The 21985-nt window shown below is 41.2% G+C and overlaps 1 protein-coding gene across 5 annotated transcripts in view; it reads right to left on the bottom strand.

Moving 5' to 3' along the window:
- The window catches only part of LCOR (ligand dependent nuclear receptor corepressor), a 135090-nt gene that overhangs the window by 60701 nt on the left and 52404 nt on the right, over positions 1–21985 (bottom strand). For 3 of the 5 annotated variants that reach the window (XR_012657112.1, XM_032783056.2, XM_075072992.1), the window contains exons 2-5: positions 18429–18535; positions 15925–15990; positions 15433–15512; positions 7620–7752 (exon numbers count right to left, since the gene is read on the bottom strand). Coding sequence is in view for 2 of the 5 variants with exons in the window: in XM_032783056.2 (XP_032638947.1) it covers positions 7620–7752; positions 15433–15512; positions 15925–15990; positions 18429–18535 (386 nt within the window). In the remaining 3 variants the exon portion in view is untranslated. The remainder of the gene's footprint in view (positions 1–7619; positions 7753–15432; positions 15513–15924; positions 15991–18428; positions 18536–21985) is intronic. The other 2 variants (XM_075072993.1, XM_075072994.1) reach the window with 1 other exon arrangement.

The raw sequence follows: 21985 nt of genomic DNA, 5'->3' as shown, positions 1-21985 counted from the left end.
AGCAGGGTGGATAAAAATCACTGATTAAATAAATAAATGATTTTTTAAAAAATTTAAATAGGATTTTTTTGATAAAATGCTTTTTGAGGAAAAAACCTATCTAAAGATAGTTTGAATTAAGATACATTATAGCGCAAAAGATATCTCATCATGGAATAGGGATTATAAATTCTAGTTCTATAGTCTGAGACAATATATTCATGTCATGTTTAAGAAAAGTTTTGCAAACGAGTTCCAATAGTTCATGGATTAGGGATCCAATCTTATGGGGTTCCAGAGGCTTCTGTATCGATTATTCAGGTTAATCTTTCTATCTACTCAATGGGACTCAGTGCTCAGTCTAGAACATGGGTTCTCAAACTGGGGGTCGGGACCCCTCAAGGGGCCGTGAGGTTATTTCATGGGGGATCGCGAGCTGTCAGCCTCCACGCCAAACCTTGCCTTGCCTCCAGCATTTATAGTGGTGTTAAATATATGAAAAAGTGTTTTTAAATGTACAAGGAGGTCACACTCAGAGGCTTGCTGTGTGAAAGGGGTCACCAGTACAAAAGTCTGAGAACTCCTGGCCTAGAAGATACCATCAGAGATGCTTAATTTTGCAGTTTTCAAACTGTGGATTTGTGTCTCCAGAAGTAACATGCTTGTTAACAGCAAAAATGTTTTAAAATAAATAAATAATATATAGAGGTGAGAAATAACAGACCTCACACCTATTGTCCCTTTGCACATTTGTGTACACAGAGTCAATCCCTTTCCTTCTCTAAAAATGCAAAGTTTCAAAAAGTTCATTGAATAGAAGATCGTTGGGGGCTGGAATAGATCTGGACAAGGAGAAGAAGTCTGGGGATAAATGTGAGAAGAGAGGGACAGGCAGTAGAAACAAAAGTGAAACTGTTTGAGCAGCATATTCCATAAGTCTTGAGGTCTTTCTGAGTGTAGCCTTAATTGATTTGAGATCTACTATGCCGTTCTCTCACTAGAAGGGAAAACCTATAATGGCAATAGGCCATAAAAGAGACCCAGTTTGGGAATATTTTAATGAAGTTCCTCTACTATGTAAGACAGTAATGCGTGCAAAATGCAAACAGTGCAACAAAGAAATGCAAGGCCTGGTTGCCCGAATGAAATAACATCATGAGAAGCGTTCTTTCCCAGAAGGAAGCTGCTTGAAGATGATGAAAGGAACATGTCTGAACATGCAGGATCTTCAGGTTGGTAAACTTTTTTATTTCATACTTCTTTCTTAAGGATTGCGCGTCTTCCTTCTGGACTATTCTTGAATTCTCATGTTTGAGCAAAAAATATAGTTGTTACTCTATGGTACTATCATTTTAGATTAAGTTGTGAGAAAAAATAAACAGCTGAAATAGGCAGATCTTCCTTTTACAATTTCACCTTTAAAGTTGTACTGAGTGTCAGTGAATGCAATAAGTAACACGAAATGAGCAGTATGGTAATACTAATAATTAAATAACTGCATTGACTTATTTTGTTTATGAGAATCCATCCTCAACATACAGAATTCTGAAGACTATCCACCTTCAAGATCATCATCATTTTCTATAGTTTCAGAGTTATCTGCCAATGATAGAGTTTCAGTCACAGCATGTATGTCACATAGCCACAGTACATCACCTGTAGCAAAAAGAAAAAAAATCTCCATCATCCAGAAACAACATAAGTTTGTGATAAGAACCAGCATATTACAAAAAGAGGCAATTGATGAAAAGAATTGCCTGGTTTGTTTATGCAACGAATTCTCCTTTCCGTATGATTGAGAACCCACACTTCATTAACATGGTTCAGTCATTAAGACCAGGATACAGTCCACCCAACAGAGCAGGTGTCACAGGCAAATTGCTGGATAAAGTGTATGAAATAGAAATTGACAAATGTGCAAAAGGTCTAGAGGGTGAAATTGTTTACCTGAGTCTTGATGAGTGGAGCAATGTCCACAATGATCCTGTTGTATGTGCTTGTGTGACAACAGAAGAAGGGAATGTCTTCCTTACAGAAACAACTGATACATCAGGAAATGCACATGCAGCAGAATACTTACAAGAAGTAGCAGTAAAAGCTAAAACAAATTGTGAAAAAAATTCAAACGTCCAGTATGCAAATGTATCCAAGATGAGAAAAAATTATTTAGAAGAGAGTCCCAAGCTAATAGCATACGGTTGCAGTGCTTATCTGATGCACCTCCTAGTCAAAGACTTCAGTGTTCCAGAAATAAAGACTAATGTTGAAATTGCAAAATACTTCTATAACAATCACTTTGCAGCAGCTGCTCTGAAAAAGTGGGAGGAACCAAGCTAACTCTCCCACAAGACGTGCAATGGAACTCAGTAGTGGACTGTTTTGAGCACTATATCAAGAACTGGCCTAATCTGATGATGACAGTTTGTGAACAAAAATGTGAAAAAATAGATGGCACTGTCACAGGCAAAGTTCTCAACATTGGGCTTAAGAGAAATGCTGAACACATGCTGAGCACCCTGAAGCCTGTTTCTGTGGCCTTGAACAAAATGCATGGAAAGAGCTGTTTTATTGCTGATGCTGTTGAAATTTGGAAGGAACTAAGTGAGACGTTAAAAAAAGAAATATGCAATGAGTTAAATTACAAGCATTAAAATAACTAACGGGACAAGCACTATCTCCAGCTCATTTTCTTGAAAATATTCTCAATACTCCATACCAGGGTCAAATCTTAACTTCTGAAGAAGAGAAGTTGGCTATGACATGGACATCCAGCAACCACCCCTCCATAATGCCAACTATAATAAACTTCAGAGCCAAGGGTGAACCATTCAAGAAACTTATGTTTGCTGATGATGTTTTAAAGAAAGTCACATCAGTGACCTGGTGGAAATCATTTAAGCACTTGGATTCAGAGACTGTTGAAGTGATAATCTCACTTTTAACAGCAGTAGCTTCTTCTGCTGGTATAGAAAGAATATTTTCTTCCTTTGGACAATTCATTCCAAACTGAGAAATCGTTTGGGACCTGAAAAAGCAGGAAAGCTTGTTTTTCTTTTCCCGATTATGAACAAACAGGGAAATGAAGGCAAAGACAACTGAGTTAGCTGCAGAAACCAATGTTTTAAGTTTCTCATGTTGACCTGGCTGAAATCATCGATTTAAATTTTTTTTAATAGTTCATGTAACTATTTTAATTAAAAACAATTTTAACAAAACAAACCTGATTTTAAAAAACTTGAATGTTTAACTAAATTCAAAAATTCATATGCTTGTTTTATTAAAATATTATAAGGTTGCTGTTGAGGAAAAAAATCCACAATACATAATGTTGTTGTTTTAGTTAAATAAAACAATTTAAGTGTCTGTCTGGTGATGTTCTCCTCCTAATACAACATGGCAAGAAAATCCTCCAAATATTAATGATTAACCTGTTGAACTGGAGATAGTTCACCTCCCAATGACTTCATAAATATCTGCTTCAATTCCCTTTGGTAAATGAAATAACCAATCATTCATTTTCTGATATAACTGTAAAACTAATCTGAAAAGTTTTTAAAATAAATCACTTTAAAAATGTATAGTGTGTACCTTCTAAAAATGAAACCTACATCCATCTCTGAGTTGTGAAGAATATGTATTGAAGTTATAACAACATATAACCAAACAAAAAGAGCACTTTTATGATGTGAAAATCCATTGATAATTCAGGTTCTTCCCGGACTTAGCGATTTCAAATTATCAATTAAAATTTCCTTCTTAGCGGGTTTTTTAAAGGCCCGGCTTGACAAAGCCCTGGGGCTTGACAAAGCCCTGGCTGGGATGATTTAGTTGGGGATTGGTCCTGCTTTGAGCAGGGGGTTGGACTAGATGACCTCCTGAGGTCCCTTCCAACCCTGATATTCTATGATTCTGTGATGCATATAGCAAGCCACAATCTAACCCTAAATAAATAATAACATCTTACTCTCTGTGAAGATTAGTTCACTATACAATCACATTTCATAATCTTATACTGGTATAACAGTCTTAAACTTCTGAAAGATTTATGTAAATATTTAATGTATTTCTGTACGTTATACTAGCCCTTCATGGAAGTTTTCCTGTTAAGGGCAGGGCACAACAAGAGTTTATCTTGGGCTGAGTTGTACCTAAGATTTTAGGTACATAATATACAGGCAACAGACAAGATAGATTCATGAGGCTTACACTGTAACACAGGGAACGTATAAACGCTCTTTTCACCTAAGGTGAGATTTTCCTTTTCCTCAAGGTTTTATTAAGGCCTGTTGAAGGATGTGCAAGACAGGTCTAAAGAGAGTAAAAAGAGGCAAGGTACTTGAAGCCTAGATCTCAGACCCAGACACTGGCAGCCAATGTTTTGACACATCCCCTTAAGGTATACATGGGAGGATGCAGAACTCTTCAAAAACATTAAAACTGCCTGGGGAAATTTCACACGAGGTGGATTACATGCAGATAGAGTGCCCACAACATGTGGTATAGCTTATAGCTGGACCAATTAACGTTTCCAGATAAGGAGAGAAGACACAGAACATACACTGCAGTCACACATCACTGCACCCTGTGACTTTAAAGGCACAGATACTGTCATGTGCCTTCCAAGGTAGAGTGGCTCAAGATAATCTCATTAACTCATGATAAAGAAGAGCACAAACTACTGAATATAAATGATAAATACAAATAAAATACTCAGCACTTATATAGCACTTTAAATATTCAAAGCATTCTACAAACAATTCTCAAATTTAAACGCTAACGAAGAACAGCATTGAGCATAACAGCAAGCAGCAGAAGTCTTGCTGATGCAGCTGCACTGTCTCTTGAAGCCAAATGGACACTTCTCTTGGGTACCATGGGTTAACAATCAGAAAATTAAATAATTTTTTACAATAAAAGTACACCTCTAACAAAAGCTTAGAATGTTCTCAAATACAAAGAAAAATGCTATAGCCTGGTGGACTACATAAATGGTCTAAAGCATAGTCCACAAGTAAGGCTAAGTTTTTAACATGGTTATTTTTAGTAAAACTCACGAACAGGTCACGGGGAATAAACAAAAATTCACGGCACCAGTGACTTGTCCATGACTTTACTAAAAATAACCAGGGAGCCGGGCTAGGTAGGGGGAGGAATGTAGTCCCCTTGGGAGCTGTGGGGGAACTGAAAGCCCCAGCTCCAGTGGCCGCAGCAGGGGTGAAGCCACAAAGGGCATACAGCCCCCGTTCCAGAACTGGCCGCAGCTGTGGGACAGGGATGCATGATCCCAACTACAGTCCCCGCTAAGCCTCAGCCACGGCAGGGGGGCATATGGCCCTCGGAAGCTGCAAGGGGGGCACATGGCCCCCAGTGCAGCAGTCAGGCAGGGGTATGTGGCCTCAGCTGCAGCCCTTGGCAAAAGCCACGGGGCTGGAATGCACAGCCCCTGCTGCACACCCCACCAAGTCCAAGATGCTGTGGCGGGGGGAGCAGCCCCTGTTGCAGCCCCTGCCAAACCCAGAACACCATGGGGCTAGGGCGCATGGCCCAGCTGCAGCCCCCGCCAAGCCCAGGACGTTGCCAAGGAGGGATGGATGGTCCCTGCTACAGCCCCCAGCGGAAGCTGCAGGGTTAAGGTATGCAGCCCTGGCTACAGCCCCTGGTGGAAGCCGCGGGGCAGAGGCATTCAGCCCCAGCTGCAGCCCCCACCAAGCCTGGGACACCGTGGGGTTGGGGCGCACGGCCCCGGCTGTAGCCCCCCGCCAAGCCCAGGACATGCCAAGCCGGGATGCACGGTCCCTGCTGCAGCCCGCAGTAGAAGCTGCGGGATTGAGGTGTGCAACCTCGGCTATAGTCCCTGGTGGAAGCCGCGGGGCAGAGCATTCAGCCCTGGCTGCAGCCCCCACCAAGCTTGGGACACCGTGGGGCTGGGGCGCACAGCCCCGGCTGCAGCCCCCGCCAAGCCCAGGACACTGCCAGGCAGGGAAGCATGCTGTTATTGTCATGTAGCTGAACAAACCAAACACAAACAAACACTAAACAAAGGCCAAGACAGACAGTGAGCTGCATTCTTCAATCTCCTTGAGCTACAAGTTGACTGTAGTAAATTCTCTTTGCACAGGGGAACTCTCTCTCTCTCCTCAGTATAGGGAGCCCAGGTGCTAAGAGCTCTGCCACACCTCTCCTCCACTAGTGTGGAGGTCCAATGGTAGCTTATGGAAGTGGTGTAAGTTAGAGCAGCCCTTCTGGCAATGTTACTAGGACTTGGCAGTTCAGCATCAGAGAATGACAGTTCAGATGCAGGGAAGAACTAAGCCCTCTATCAGTAAATACATCTCAGTGGATACTTTCACATGTCTATTTGGATATCCACACTCTGCCTATTTAAATCTGTTACCAAAAAAAATGTAGTGCACATACAAAGCACATTATTTTCAGTGGCTAATATTTTATTGTATTAGCCAATCATTTTTTTCAAAATTAGGAGGGTGCTCATTCTTCACTGAGACCTATGTGCATGCCACATTTGAAGTTTTCAATTCAATCTTACTTATCTAAGTGCAAAGCACTTGAAAAAATACCTGTTTCCATCCTGGTATACCTCAGAAAGGGGTTAATAGGTTTCCTCCAGGCTAATTTTTTTAAATTATTTCTCGATTGAGAATGAACACGAGAAATTTAAACCCAAAAAGCAATTTTTGCCTTTAACAAAAAAGTCAAAGCCACTGAAAAGAGGAGCTTGGAATTAAAACTTTATCTAACTGTGACTTGAGTAATGCAATAGCCAACCTTCATATCATCCTACAAGACTTCTGTATTTTATGCGATAGATCATTATATACAATTCATATTTATTCATCTTTGGTAACAGTCATAAAAGAGGGGCTAAAATATGGTTATCTATTTCAAATGCCTTAAACAGATGGTTAATAGAAGGGTAGGATGTTGACTGGCGACAACAATTTCTAATTTGGTTATTTTAAACATAGGCCTTGTATTGTCAGCCACCCAGAGCCAATGTGGAATTATTTGCACACATGGGTTATGCTGAGAAGTACTTTCAAGACATGTTTAGAGGCACCTTCTGGCCTCCTATTTCCCAGGTTGGCAGAGGATGTGGAAATGAGTTTCCAGCTTTCCAGGGAGAACAGAATAATCTGATTACCTCTTTTATCACAGTGATTCTTCATCTCTTACTGTGCTGATCACTACATGGTTCTCAAAACATTTAATACTGTGGATCCCTGGGAAGGTCACCACAGACCACAATTAGAGAACCACTGCTTTAACAACGCTGACTGCAGAACAGAGACAGCACTAGAATGGATCTAATGATCACTTATTTTCCATCAAATTCCCCACTCACCCTGGCATTGGGCAAATATTGAACACGGCTCCCTCAAAACACAAAAAGCCCCAAAACAACCCAGTGCTCCTGCCAGGGTGGCTTTACGGCTTGTAATAAGTGTCTCTCCCAGCCCTTCAGAGAGAAGACAGTTTTCTCTTTACCCCTTTCTAAAATGAAACACATTAAAGGGGTAAAGTAACTGAAAACATTGAATGAATGTACAGCCCGTCTTTGAGACACTGGTACTGCATGCAAAGGGCCAGGTCGGAGGTGCCATTCTTTCACTAAGACCAACCTTTTCTGTAAAAGACCGCATTGAGGAACTCTTCTGCTTGCCTCTCAAACCGAATGATTTTTGCTTGCTCTTGTCTGAGTAGAGCTTCTTGCCCAGCTTCTGAAGCTGGCTCATCCAGACTAAGTAGGTGTTCCTGAAAAAAAGAGTAATGAAATGAAATGTTTGTAAGCTCTCCGCCACCACCACATTAATAAATCACTCATAGCTATCAAGCACTCTTTAAACCAGCATCACTATAAAAAGAGGTTTTTCAACAAAAACTTTTAGTTATGCCATGACTGCCTACTCCATAGATTCATCTTGATAATTAGGGTTTAAATCTTAAGTCACATCAACAACACCAAAAACATGAAATGCAGTATGTTGAAAAGGCCAAAATATTAAATATAAACCTAGCGGGTAACTAGTGCTTTTCCCAGTATGACAGCAGTAGTGGAAATGAGGATACCTTGGAAGGAGAAAAGGCTGAATATTTCACCTTGCATTTGGCCAAGAAATTGGCTTCAAACTCTTAATCTTCATTGAGGACTTTTAGTTCTCTATGAAATATAAGATGATACAATACACAGAAAATAATTCTCATCCCACCCTCACATTTTCACAGCTTCCAGGCAAACTGAGCATGGACTGAGCTCTGTCTGGTGCAAGACACGTAACACCAACTTTTAAATGGAGAATAACCTTCTAGATTCACAATATTCCCATAAAGCTGGAATGAACAGAAGAATCACAAGCTCTTGAAATCCTTCTTACAGCTCAACTGAGAGCAACTGGTTGGTTTCAAGAACATTCCAAAACAAAAAGCTTCATTACGATAGGGAGACAGGGGTGTGCACATGACACTACAATTTTTATTTTAAAAAAAAAAAAAATAGAAAACTGTAGAAAACCTAAAGTCAAAAGTCCAGACGTGTATTTGTTCATTTATTTTTAGAAGTGCAGTTGCTATGAATTATTTGGCAAATCTTAATTATATCAGTTGTAATGTAGTATAGTCACATATTATCTATTAAATCTTTGCTATAAAATTGGTGGAGACCACTGGATTTTGCAAATTACCAGGGTTTCAGTTTAGCAAAGTAGGAAATAGCTAGGTTCTCCTATAAATAATAATATTCTCTATTTACTTTGTCTCTGAGTAGATTGGTTGAGTTGGAAAGGTGTATTCCCTTTTGTGTACATCCGTGTGTGTGGCGTGTATAAGACAGCGGGGTAGCTCTTTTTAAATGTCAGTTTTGCAGATTGTAAATTTGAGTTGATATTTGTTCATGTTATATTTTACATTCTTTGGTGCAAGGAAGGTGTTATGACAAATTCATTTAAAAAAGCGTGAAGTGCTATACAAATTAGATGCAACTCTTTGGATTCTGGGAAGCTGCCACTGCCACAGATTTTGGGAGACCTTTCCCAGTTATCTCCCACTATATACAAAGGCACTTTAAAAAAAAAGAGGCAGTGCAGCTTTGTGGATAGAGCACTGGAGTGGCAGTCTGGAGACCTGGGTTCCAGTCCCAGGTCTGCCACTGGCCTGCTGGGTACTTTAGGCAAATCACTTCATCTCTGTGTGCTTCAGTTTCCCACTCTGTAAAATGGGGATAAAGATACTGACTTCCTTTGTAAAGTACTTTGAGATCTACTGATGAACTGTGCTATATACAAGCTAAGTATTATTATATTTCTGTATTTCATTATTCCTTCCAAATGACTCATTTGTAAATTCATTATTTCAGGCCATTTCTCCAATTTAACAAGATTGTTTTATTTTTGAATGTTCTCATCCAGTGCATTTGCTATCCCCCTATGATCATCATGTAATTCTCAAATTTCTGTAGCGTACTCCTCACTCCATCCTCCAAAACAACTGCTACAAAAACATTAAACTTTTCAGTATACTTCAGTTAGAAAGATTGTTTTCTCTCCTTTTAAAAAATGTGTGTGAATCTGACTGCTTGTGAAAGCAAGACACTCAGCACAGACTAGAGCCAAGAGGAAGGGCAGCATTTCCCCTAAATAGCTCTGCTAAGGCACCTTAATCTTGACCTGCACCTCCCACTGCCATCCCAATCCTGACTTTCCTTGAGCGCCTTCTGCTGGTCATGCTGAGCTACGTGGTGACTGATTGGACAAAAGAGGACTAGGATCAGACGACTAAAACCATTTTTACTTCTGATCTCATCAGGGTTTAAAATTACATCTCTGGAAGAGCATCAACTCACTGTTCCATCTAGTCCCCCAGACAGAAACAGTAAGGAACCATGATGATGGGAGATGAGTGAGGACTTGGAAAGGGGAAGACGGTACTGACCAACACCATAAAGCTGGACAGTGTTTGCAATTGTTTCCTCCAGGCTGCAATTTCAATTACACAACTCTAATTCTGTAACTACACCAAAACAGCACCAACTGAATCCACCCTGTGCTGCCCAGCTCCCTTCCTAACACCGTCAAAAGGAAAGATGTGAACTGAAGGAACAGAACTACTGTGTAAAGCAGTCAGGCAGTACAGGGAGCATTCAAGTTGACTGAAATCTCATATCTGTGATAGAAGTACAGAATAATTACAGCACTGTTATGGAAATTGTAACTCAGAACTTCCTAAAAGAAGCCAGATAAAGATACAGTTGAAGTAGTTTATTAGAAGGAAGAGAGTTCAAACAAACCAGTACTATTCATAATTAAACTCTGTCCTTCCACTGAAGACATACACACATGCGCCACTGAAATGGCATCCTTTAACATTTAAATTACCAATGTAATCTCCAGGGAGTTTTTACTTAAAGTAATATAATATATATGGTTATATATGACACTGTCTGCAGCCCCCTCAAAAATATCACACTTGGTGTTACCTATGAAGCTAAGCACACCAGCAAGGGCTGGAATGCTGCATAGACAGATCCATATTTCCATGGGAAAGAAAGCACTTTACATTGCTCACATCATTTCTCTGGAGTGGCGTTGCCCTACCACATCCATCTCTCCTCCAGAGGGATGATCTTCATGACACAGAGCCATCATGAAAGGAAAGGAGAGATAAGCAGGAAATCCCAAGGGTTCCAAAAGAGGCTCTAATGTTTAAACCCACAGTGGGCATGGGAAGGAGAACCTACTAACAGGATTACTTTTACTGCATTAACAGGACAGTTAAAAGTATGATCAGACTGATTCCTTTGACACTGTGGGAGAGACAGCAAGAGCTACTTTTTAAGAAACACAGCAGGTACAGGGAGCCTTCCTAGCTGCCTCCTGTTATTGCACTACCAGTTATAAATTCATACCCATGTGAAGGTCAGACTAGATCAGGGGTTCTCAGGACACATTCTTTGGTGGTCTCAGAGTGCGGCCACCTAGTCTTGCTGGTGGCCACTCTAACACTTGCTCCTAAAATACTTAATTAGCTTGAGGAAAAACAAATAAATATGCATATATACACGTTCAAATTATTGTAATTTATTTATTGCTAGCTAGTAAATCTGTTGTGAAAAGTCATATTAACAAACATATAAGAATCACTTTTTGTAGCAGACTTACTCAGCCCCAACAAGCCTGGGGACAAATTAAGCCCTGGATGAGGGGGCCAAGGGAGGCAGCAGGGGGCTAGAGCCTGAAGCCCCACCATCAGAGTCTGAGGCCTGCTGCTGCACAGCCGGAGCCCGGGACTGGAGCCTGAAGCCCTGCAGTCAGAGCCTGCCACCCTACCACCCCAGGGCTAAAGCCCAAAGCCTGAGCCCCACCGCTCTGGGAAGGTGGAGAACCCACTGGGTGCCGGCTCCTCCAGCGTTGTGCCCCAGGTGTCTCCAGAGGGTGGCAGGCCCCAACACCGGCTGGTGGCCCCAGCATCCAACACCAAGGCAAGGCATTCAGGAGCAACAGGGAGTAGGAGTGGCCACTATTTTGCCCCCACCCCCAGCCCAGGAGGCTGTGGCTGCAAGAAAAGTCCCTGGTGGCCACATTTGAGAAATGCTGGACTAGATGACCATAATGATCTCTTCTGGGCTTGACATCTACACACTTCTGTTACTGCAACCACTCTTGCCTTCTTCCATCTGTTTAACTCTTCTGATAAATAAACTCTCTCTAATTCTGTGATGATTGACACTCAACTTAACCTTGGCACATCTCTTCTCTCCATCATATTCAGAATCTTAAATCACATCCTCCTCGAGCCTAACATGTTTGGATGATTAGGAGCCTCATGTCCCTACATTATTTTGAGTGTTCTTTTGCTGCATTCCCCTCCTGCGCACGTACTTCTAAAACGTCCTTTGACCAGCCCAAATGTGGCCACCCAACAGTCCAAATGCGGCCTGTCCCGCATTTTTCCTACTCACTTGTTTAAAAATGCCAAACAGTATAAGGGATACAGTACATGCAGAGCTTAATTTGTAATGGAACAATTTTTTACTTTCGTAACTGAAATGCAAGCCCAGAGATGCCGGGACTATGAACTGCCAGGCCCAGAGATGCTGGGGCTATGAACTGCCAAGCCTGGAGGTGCCAGGATTCAGCCCTGGCACAAATTAAGCACAGAGTAGAATGACCCTAAAGAGTTAACATTTGCTGCATATTAACATCTATACTTTAAGGTTTATCTCACTCAATGTACATGGCAGTCAAGTCCTGTGCACAACTGAAACGATGTGTTGATACTAGAAAGACAAAGCTAGCATGCTGTATTCACAATACAGCAGGGACAGCCAAGCTTTCAGCTAAGGACTGTATTAGCAATGGGACAGGAGAAAGAGGACCATACCTAATTTGCACAAAATGGACCAAACTGCAGGTGCTCTTGTCTTAGATTTTTGCCCTGCACCTAGCAATACCAGATCTTTCAGTACCTTTATTTTCGGTGGGACTGTTTGTCTTAATAGGCAATTTGGATTCACTCAAATCCTTCTCAAGTCTGCCTATCTGCCATCTGATTCCACTTCCACAGGTGGGGCCTCCCAGCCTTGTATCAGTTCCTAACAACACAACCAAGCTCATCCTTGATGTAAATCCATTGGCTTCAATGGAGCTACACCAAGGATGAATTTGATTCACAGAGTTTGCATTTAGTGCGTTTTTGGAACAAATTGATAAATTAAACAGTACTAAGTCACCAGGAGCAGACAGGATGCACCGAAGAGTACTAAAGCAACTCAGACATGAAATTGTAGGACTGCTAAATGGGATATGTAACCTATTGCTTAAATCAGCCTCGGTACCAGGTGACTGGAGGATAGCCAATGTGACACCAATTTTATAAAAAGGCTCCAGCGGCAATCCTGGCAATTACAGGTGGTAACTCTACCATCAGTACCAGGAAAAATGGTTGAAACTACAGCAAAGAACAGAATTATCAGACACATAGATGAACATGATTTGTTGGGGAAGAGTTAATACAGCTTTTGTAAAGGGAAATCATGCCTCATAATCTATTAGAATCCTTGGGGGAGGGGCAGGGAAATCAGCAAGCATGTGGACAAGGGGGATCCAGTGGATAAGGTGTACTTGGACTTTCAGAAAGCCTTTAACAAGATCCCTCACCAAAGGCTCTTAAGCAAAGTAAGGAGTCATGGGATAAGAGGGATGGTCCTCTCACGGATCAGTGACTGATTGAAAGATAGGAAACAAAGGGTAGGAATAAAAGGTCTGTTTCACAGTGGAGAGCAATAAATAGCAAGGTCCCCCAAAATCTATACTGAAGCCAGTCTCTGTTCAATGATCTGGAAAAAGGGATAAACAGTGGGAGGGCAAAATTTGCAGATGATACAAAATTACTCAAGACAGTTAAGTCGAAAGCAGACTGTGAACAGTTACAAAGGAATCTCACAAAACCAGGTGACTGGGCAAGAAAATGGGAGATGAAAGTCAATGTTAATAAATACAAAGCAATGTAAATTGGAAAACATAATCCCAACTACACATACAAAATGATGGGGTCTAAATTAGCTGTAACCACTCAAGAAAGAGGTCTGGGAGTCATTGTGGATAGTTTTTTAAAAACCATCTACTAACATGCAGCAACAGTCAAAAAAGCGAACAGAATGTTAGTGACCAGTAGCAAAGGGATAGATAATAAATGAAAATATCATAATACCCCTAGAGAAATCTACAGTACACTCACACCTTGAATTCTGAGTACAGTTCTGGTCACCTCATCTCAAAAAGGAACTGGATAAGTTCATGCAAGATAGGTCCATCAATGGCTATTAGCCAGGAAGGGCAGGGATGGTGTCCCTAGCCTCTGTTTGCCAAAGGCTGGGAATGGGCGATGAGGGAAGGATCACTTCATGATTTCCTTGTCTGTTCATTCCCTCTGGGGCCCTTGGCATTGGCCACACTTAGAAGACAGGATACAGGGCTAGATGGACCTTTTGTCTTACCCAGTCTGGCCGCTCTTATGTTCTTGAAAAAAGATATATTAGAATTGGAAAAGGTACAGAGAAGGACAACAAAAATGAGGAGTATGGAACAGCTTCCACCTGAGGTCAGATTAAAAAGACTGGGACTGTTCAGCCTGGAAAAGAGATGACTGAAGGGCAATGGAGGTCTATAACTTCTTGACTGGTGTGGAGAAAATGAATATGGAAATGTTATTTACCCCTCGACATAGCACCAAAACTAGGGGTCACTCAGTGAAATTAATAGGCAGCAGTTTGAAACGAACATAAGGAAGTACTTCTTCACGCAACACATAGTTAACCTGTGGAACTCATTGACGGGGGATATGAAGCTAGATGGACCATTGATCTGTCCCAGTATTGCCAGACACTGTTCTTATAATACCAGCTAGCACAACAGTACAGCATTACTCTAACAAAGCAGATCATATTCAGAACTCACTGTGCTGGTCAGGGGGTCTGTTAAAGGAAGACAAGGTATCCCTCGCAAAACAGTTCTGCGGCTGTTCTCCCCCTTCTCTCCCCACCCCACCCCCCGAGAGCCTTAATAAAAACCTTAATATAAAAATAAGTGGAAGGTGGCAATGTCATGCACATTGTGGCTAACGGCAGCTAGGAGCCAGCAACATACAACAGTAAGGCACTTCCTATTTGCACAAACCGCATTGCCTTGAGCTGTTGCAAAAAAGGCTTTGCCATTTTTTTTTTTAAAGTGTGCTGGGAGAACCTGCTAATAGACTACATGGTATATTACATTATGTGATCGCTTCCTGCAGAAAGAAGTCGGAGCTGAGAGGACCAGCTAGCCAGATTTCACTGAGGCAATTAAGCCTTTCTGCCTACATTATAGAACCACATTTCTGCACGTGGACTGAGCAGTGACCATGTGCTAGCACTTGTTGCAAGCATGGTTACAGTCTGGTTACAAAACTTGTGTGTGGACACAACTGTGCTCCTCCACATCCAGGCTGTGACTTGGTTACAAATGTGACCAAAAAAAACTACTAAGTTGATGAGCCTTTTTATTCAGAGAAAAACAATCCCAGGATATGGAACAAGACTGCATGCTGGGGCTCTGCATCTCCATGCCAAAGAAAAGGGCAGTCACTGACTGCAGTGTAGATGTGCAAGCCGCAATGCTTACAATGGAGCATGTGAACCATACTTTCTTTCCTAATAGTCCTTTAAAAAAAAACAAACAGACCGCCACACAACATACACCACACACAGAGAAAAGTTACCCAGAAGAGAGAAATCTTTGCCCATTAACTTGTATTAGGTTTACCAATGGAGAAAAAATTTAAGAGGGAAAGGGGAGTGTTAGTGGAATGACAGATCCTCCTCCAGTTACATAATTATATTTCTATATAACTGGGACAAGTGGGAAAAAAGCACAACCTACTAGGTTTACACATCTGCATTGTTACCTTCACTTTTTCTCTTCTCAAGCAGCAGAAAAGACAATTTTCATCAAAAGACCAATCAGAAACACCTTCGGGCTCACAGTCTGTAAATCAGAGGAATAGCAAATTACTTCATATTCATAAACCACAACTTGCTGGTGCCAAAAGATAAACCAATAAATACCTGTTTCACAACATTCTTCCCTAGATTCTGCAGATGCAGATTTGGTTTCTGACATGTTTTAAATCCCAGAATATTACAAAACTATATACAGTTGATCTACGCACAATGAACCTGTTTCTTTCTAAGCAACGCCAAACACACTGCCAGCCACATAAAGATGAACGCACATTCATTAGTAATTTTAGCCAACATGAAACTAACTGTGAGCACTGCCTGGGGGGAGGGAAAAAAAGCACAAATCACCACGGTAACACACATTTTCTAGAGGCAGAGCTGAAATTGATTCTGTGGTTAGATATGCAGAACAAGACACAAAAATAAAGACTGAATACCTTTAAACAAACTGAGATCTTTTAATAATCCAGGTCCAAACAGCCCTTCTAGAATACTTTCAAACCCTAAAAGCAAAGAAAAGAATTGTTAGCTTTCTAGATTAAGTACGTCACTACCAGAATATTTACAATAGCAGTTCTATTCCAAGAACAGATGTGAACGTGTTTTCTCCTAGTATTCCCAAGATCTATAGGTCAATTGAAATGACTGAACTACCAAAAAAATTATAACAGAACCCAGAGTCCAGTTTAATTATGGTACCTTTACAGATAATTGGATTATAATATAGAACCATGTAAGATATAATGGAAATGATTTTGGAAAGATAATATGAAGTTTTAGTTTCTACAATGTACCTCGGAATTCAAGGCACTTTCCCAAAATATTCATTCCTTAAGCAACAAAATTCAATTTCAAAGGATGTATCTTTTCCCAGTGAAAAGTCATTTAGCCGCTTCATCACAAATGATTTTGTTCTAAATCTCAACATTCTGAATTTCAACATAGGCAAGAGTCAATTTTCAAACTTCCCCCTCATAACTTCTTGGGGAGGAGGAATCCTAAAAGGAAGAGAATTTCAGCAATCCTAGACCACATAAGAAACAAATTCAAATGATTATATATTCAATGTCAGGGGCCTACATCTTATATGTACAGTTCAATTTACCCTCATGCAATGTTCTATGCCTCCCTTAAGTGCTAATCAATTTTAGCTCCCTCAGAAAAAGATTAGCCCTCCCTCCGAAATTAGTGCCATTATGCAAAGTCAATATTAATCTAAATCCTATCTAGCAGCAAAGTCGTCAGAGGCATTAACTACCCAATATTGACCAGAAGACAAGTTAAAAGAGAGTGAATACTGAAAGGGCAAAGACAATCAAAAAGGGACACTGTCAACTCAATCCTATTTCTGTATGAAAATGTTTTGCCTACTGCTGCCAGAAGTGACCCCTGAGATTATAACAGGAAAAAAACAAACAAAGAAAAAATGTTTATCTAAGTATGGTTACTCTGTGCATTTGATAGCACTTCCTGTACAGGCAGTTCATCAGTTTGATGAACTCCTGTCTTCTCAGTTTCTCCTGTGGGTCTTTCAAACACAGCAATAGAAGAGAGAGAGAGAATCATTTTTGCTACAGAGGAGAAAATGTGATTGTAAAACCAAAGAAACTGGCACGGGGTTTCAGGCCTGAAACTACTTTCAGTTTTGTTTTTAAACTGGCTAGAATTCAAGTTGATGGTATCCCTTTAAAGAAACCAAGCTTAATATTGGAAAATAGCAGAGTTATTTCAGAAGGCAGCACTTTTTCCCTGTGCGTACAGAATCCTGACCTGAGGTCACGTCTTATCCTTTGGACAGCATGGTCGGTGTGTCAGTGGAGACCACAAACAGCACTACTCCCCTATTTGATGCTAGCTACAGTTCATGTGCAACACAAGAAGCATTAACAACATTAGACATCAGATCTAAGACCCTGGAAGCACTTCTAGCATTTAATGCCATTTAGATGCTAAAAGCACTGCCAAGGCGTGATCTCAATGGCGGTAGCACACCTAGCATGAACACGGGGACTGATGCTAATATTTAATGCTAGAAGAGCTGGGGAGGAGAGCCAAAGTGAAAAAATGGCAACCGTGAAGAGGAAGAGGGAAGAGATGAGAGAACATAAGAGGAAGGATTTTTTTATTTTTTTTAAAAAAAGGCAGAGGAGATAAAGAAAAAAGATCCCATCAAACAGCACTTTGTCAGGCAGACAAGCAGCACTGCCTCCAAAAAGGCCAATTCAGGCTTCAGGAAGTGGCAGGAATAATGGGGAAGGGCAGACCCAACTTATCTAAGAGAAGAAAAATGGAAGAATCAGGGTATTGACTCTTATGTTCCAAATTTTGACCCCTTTACTATTATTGATGGGACAATGACCCATAACAATTCACTTCTGAAATAAACCCTAAAATAATATGGCCAATCAACCTCACATCTTTTAACTTTTTTGTTGTTAAAAAAATCAATGGCGCACAGAGATTTAACTCAAACTCACCAGTCTTAAAATAGTAACTGACGATGACTCATGCCCCAGTTTGTCATGCATGCAACAGCATATTGAAATCACTGTCGAGTTTTACAGCCTGGATATCGTACAATTGTAGTTCGCTAGCCCACTGTTCTTACTGATGTTAATGCCACTCAGTTTTTATTAATATTAAATATTGGATTTAGCAGTTGCATAGCAACGGCAGAACATCTTATGTGCAATGCTTGACATTAAAAATGGCAAATAAGGGAAGAATGAATGTATTCAAAAATTATACTAAGGACCTGGCAGAAGAGCCATGTAGCCCAACAACAACAACAAAAAATAAAAAATGTAGAGTGCAACATAGCAAAAGTTGAATAAGACTTGCCATGTTATGTTCAATCACTTAGGACTTCAAAAAAGCATTTGTGCAGAATGAATCATGCATAATACACTAAAAACAAAATTTTGAAAAAGGAACTGCCTACTTTTTATAGTATTTTTTCTCTCCATTGTCACTGCTCTTAGAAGCTTGAAAAGAACATTTCTTTTCCCACCGATTTTGTCCTTTTCCATTTGGAAGATGATATTTTCCCTGCATTTCAAATGGAATAAAAATTAACATGGCTGCCTTTGTTAAATTCCTTGTGTGTATACTTTCATCATCTACCTCAGCATTTGATAGTTCACAGCAGCTAAAGAGCAGGGCCAGTGGAAAAATCACAGAAGTCACAGACAACAAGAGGAGAGGGAGGGGAACGAAGATCACATGATTTTGGAGGGTTCTGCAGTTTTTAATATTCTCCACACAGTTCCACAGAATCTAAGCTTCTATACTGTTTAAAGCTTTGTTTATTGTTAAAAGTGACCTGGAGAGAGAAGATAGGGAAAAACAAACAGAATTTGTCTTTTTATTCTTTACAATGTATTAATAATGCTCAAAGAAGTGCTGGGGGTTTTTTAGGGGGTTGGGAGGATTTTTTTGCTTGCATATTAGAAGCTGGACCTTGTTCACTCTAGAAGGGTCTGTGATGTCTGGAGAATTAGTCAAAACCCTCAAAACCGTAACCACTGACAGGGGAATGCATTTCTCTATTCAGATTATTAAATAGTTTTCAATATTGTTAACACCCATTTCCCTCAATACCTAAAAAATGGTACTTTAGGCGCAAGAGTTAACAACATGTCCTCCAAGAAGTCCCTAGCAAAACCTGGGGAGAGGAGACTTCACATTGACCTTCCTGGTGTGTGTTTGTGAGGTTAACCCCTCCCCCCCCCATATGCATGTCAGGCCTTCTTTGTCAATCATAAAGAAACTATAGGTAAAAATCCCAATTAAAACAAAAACAAACTTTTGCAGGTCATCCCTGAGACCCTGCCCAACATACACCAACAAGCTGCTGCCTCATTACCCCAGCCTTGGAAAAGAGTGTGAATTCTCTTCTCCACAACTATGTTCACCTTCATGAAGTGCTGACTTCAAAATCTGGATGTGCCATTTACCCGCTAACAGCAGCGGGCTCAATAAAGCAGGTTGATTATCCAGGTTTTCATACCATGTTCACATAATACCAGAGTGCCTTTGCAACTGTAAAAACAGAATGGACACTTTGTTTCCCCCCCCCCAAACATATGAGCTGGCAAAGAGGTATTATGGAGCAATGATGCTACAAACAGGTTTCCTAGCCCATATTCAGCAAAATAATGGCTCAATACTTCAAGCTTTGCAAAAGATCTAATTAGGGTGTAAGCAACTCAGGTCTTCTTTTAGATCCAATAGCAAACAACATTTGCAGTGCTTAACCAATAATAAGGCTGCTTAAAATATTAATGATGAAAAAATATCAGTGAGGCTGGTAAAAGGGGGAAAGCCTCACCAAATTCAGAAATTGCATACTGTTTTAGCTGTAGCCATTTCTCTGCTCCTGCTTCTGCTTCTGCTTCCCCAAGGTTGATCACTAACCCAGGTGCAGACAAGATCACTCAGACTTCAGCCCAATGATCTCATTCTCACGCCCTTTACAAATCACAAGGACTCCCACTAAAGTCAATAAATGGGGCTCTACATGGGCACAGGGATTCACTCATGCAGGTTGCAGGATTGAAGCCTGTGATTATTTTAAGGCAAACACTAGGCACTGGATCACATTTAATTAATGTGTAGAGCACTGTGTGTACAGTTATGAGAGAAGTAACAATGCCAGTCTGTAGCAAGATGGTCACCTGCTCCTACCCAGAGGGGGCCATGGCTGGGGGCAAGCAGCTCCCAGGCTGATTGGGGAAACAGGCACAGCTGTGGCCACGCCCCAACCAGACCTCAGCTAGTCCTTATAAAAAGGCTATGAGCCAGTCTCCTCTAGCTGTGGAGGGAGACAGGCCTGGCTGCTGGGGAGTGTACCTGAGGTGGAGCAGGGTTGGGGAATGGTGAGAGGAGCTCCTGCCTGGCAACTCCCCAGACTGCTGGCCTTGTGTAAGGCCAAACAGGTAGTGGGGTTGCAGGGGGCAGCCCAAGGGTAGGTGGAGGCAGCAGATCCAAACCCCCTTGCCTGTGATGAGTGGCTTGTATACTGCAGTCTGCCCCAGTGAACAGGGGCTAGATAATGACTGGCAAAAGCCTTATACTGAGCCTAGGTGGGGGTTCCCCTGGATGGGGAGACCCAGAAACTGGGGGGAGGTACTGCCAGGGGTCAGCCCCCAAGAGAAAGAGGCACTGGGGTCTGGGAGGGAAATGGCAGCCAGCAAAAGGCAAGACACCAGCCAACAGAGGGCGCTCTGGAGGATAGAAAGCTACTTCCCTGGATGACCATCAGGAGGGGCTGCAGCAGTGAATCCCGCACACCCTTACAAAGTCAAATAACCAAGATAACCAGCCTTCTTAAAACTGCTACTTTCCTTAATTGTGTACCATGGAGAAGACTATGATAACTGCAAGTTTTGGGTCTCACTTCACTGCTTAACATAGGTACAAGAAACATCTTGCTGCTTAGTCGAGCAAGTTTTTGCCTGGAACAGCTTAGGCATTTTAAGAAAAACAGTAACACATCAAACTACTCTAAGAAAGTAACTTTGTTCCAGTCTGAATTACAACACCTTAGTTAAAAACAAAACCTTACAAAGGCCCCAAATGATAGGAATGCACTCACCATTTATTTACAGGTACCCTAAACCTTTGTCTCAGGCATTTGGGAAGAGTCCATCATTATTGTATTGGCCCAAATGCTGAAGTGCCACCAAAGGGAGCACAAAAAACACACACAAGCACTTTGGGTAGAACCCAAAAAGTGTTTCTTAGTTGATTTTTTATTAAACTTTCTGCAGGTTTTTTTTTATAGTAGTATATTTTCTTTATATTGGGTTAATGTAGCGGCCTACTCAATGGTCTGGTTTGAATATAAGACAATGTAACATGTGGGAAGAGTTGGGGAAGGAGAGATCAGATCATTCAATGACCAAAAAGAGTTAATGAAGAGTTATGGTTGTGTGGTGGTATGTTGTCTCCTTGGAGTTGAGCAAAACTCAAACTTCTGAAAATCAGGAAAAGCAGTTAATGTTGGCCATGTAAGCTTAACTCTGCCCACCTTCAGCAATGGCCCACTAGCCCATTAACATATATACCTTTTACACTGAAAACACCACAGTTGCTGAACTGTATCAGCAGTTCACCTCCTTTTACAACCCGTTCACTCTCACTCATTACAGATAACAATTTCCTAATTCAAAAAGTGTTACAGCCAAGATGGGGAAATTTTATATTACACTTCATCTCCACAGATGAAGCATTGATCCTAGAACTAAAAATTAATGGCAGTTTAGGTACAAGTGATTGCAGAGCCATTGGCCATTATCTTTGAAAACTCATGGTGAACGGGGGAGGTCCTGGATGACTGGAAAAAGACTAATGTAGTGCCCATCTTTAAAAAAAGGAAGGAGGAGGATCCAGGGAACTACAGGCCAGTCAGCCTCACCTCAGTCCCTGGAAAAATCATGGAGCAGGTCCTCAAGGAATCAATTCTGAAGCACTTAGAGGAGAGGAAAGTGATCAGGA

The sequence above is a fragment of the Chelonoidis abingdonii genome, chromosome 16, assembly GCF_003597395.2.
Source record: "Chelonoidis abingdonii isolate Lonesome George chromosome 16, CheloAbing_2.0, whole genome shotgun sequence".
In the NCBI taxonomy this organism is placed as follows: Eukaryota; Metazoa; Chordata; order Testudines; family Testudinidae; genus Chelonoidis; species Chelonoidis abingdonii.
Note: the sequence above shows the minus strand (reverse complement) of the source record. Positions and strands in the feature narration are given on the sequence as shown.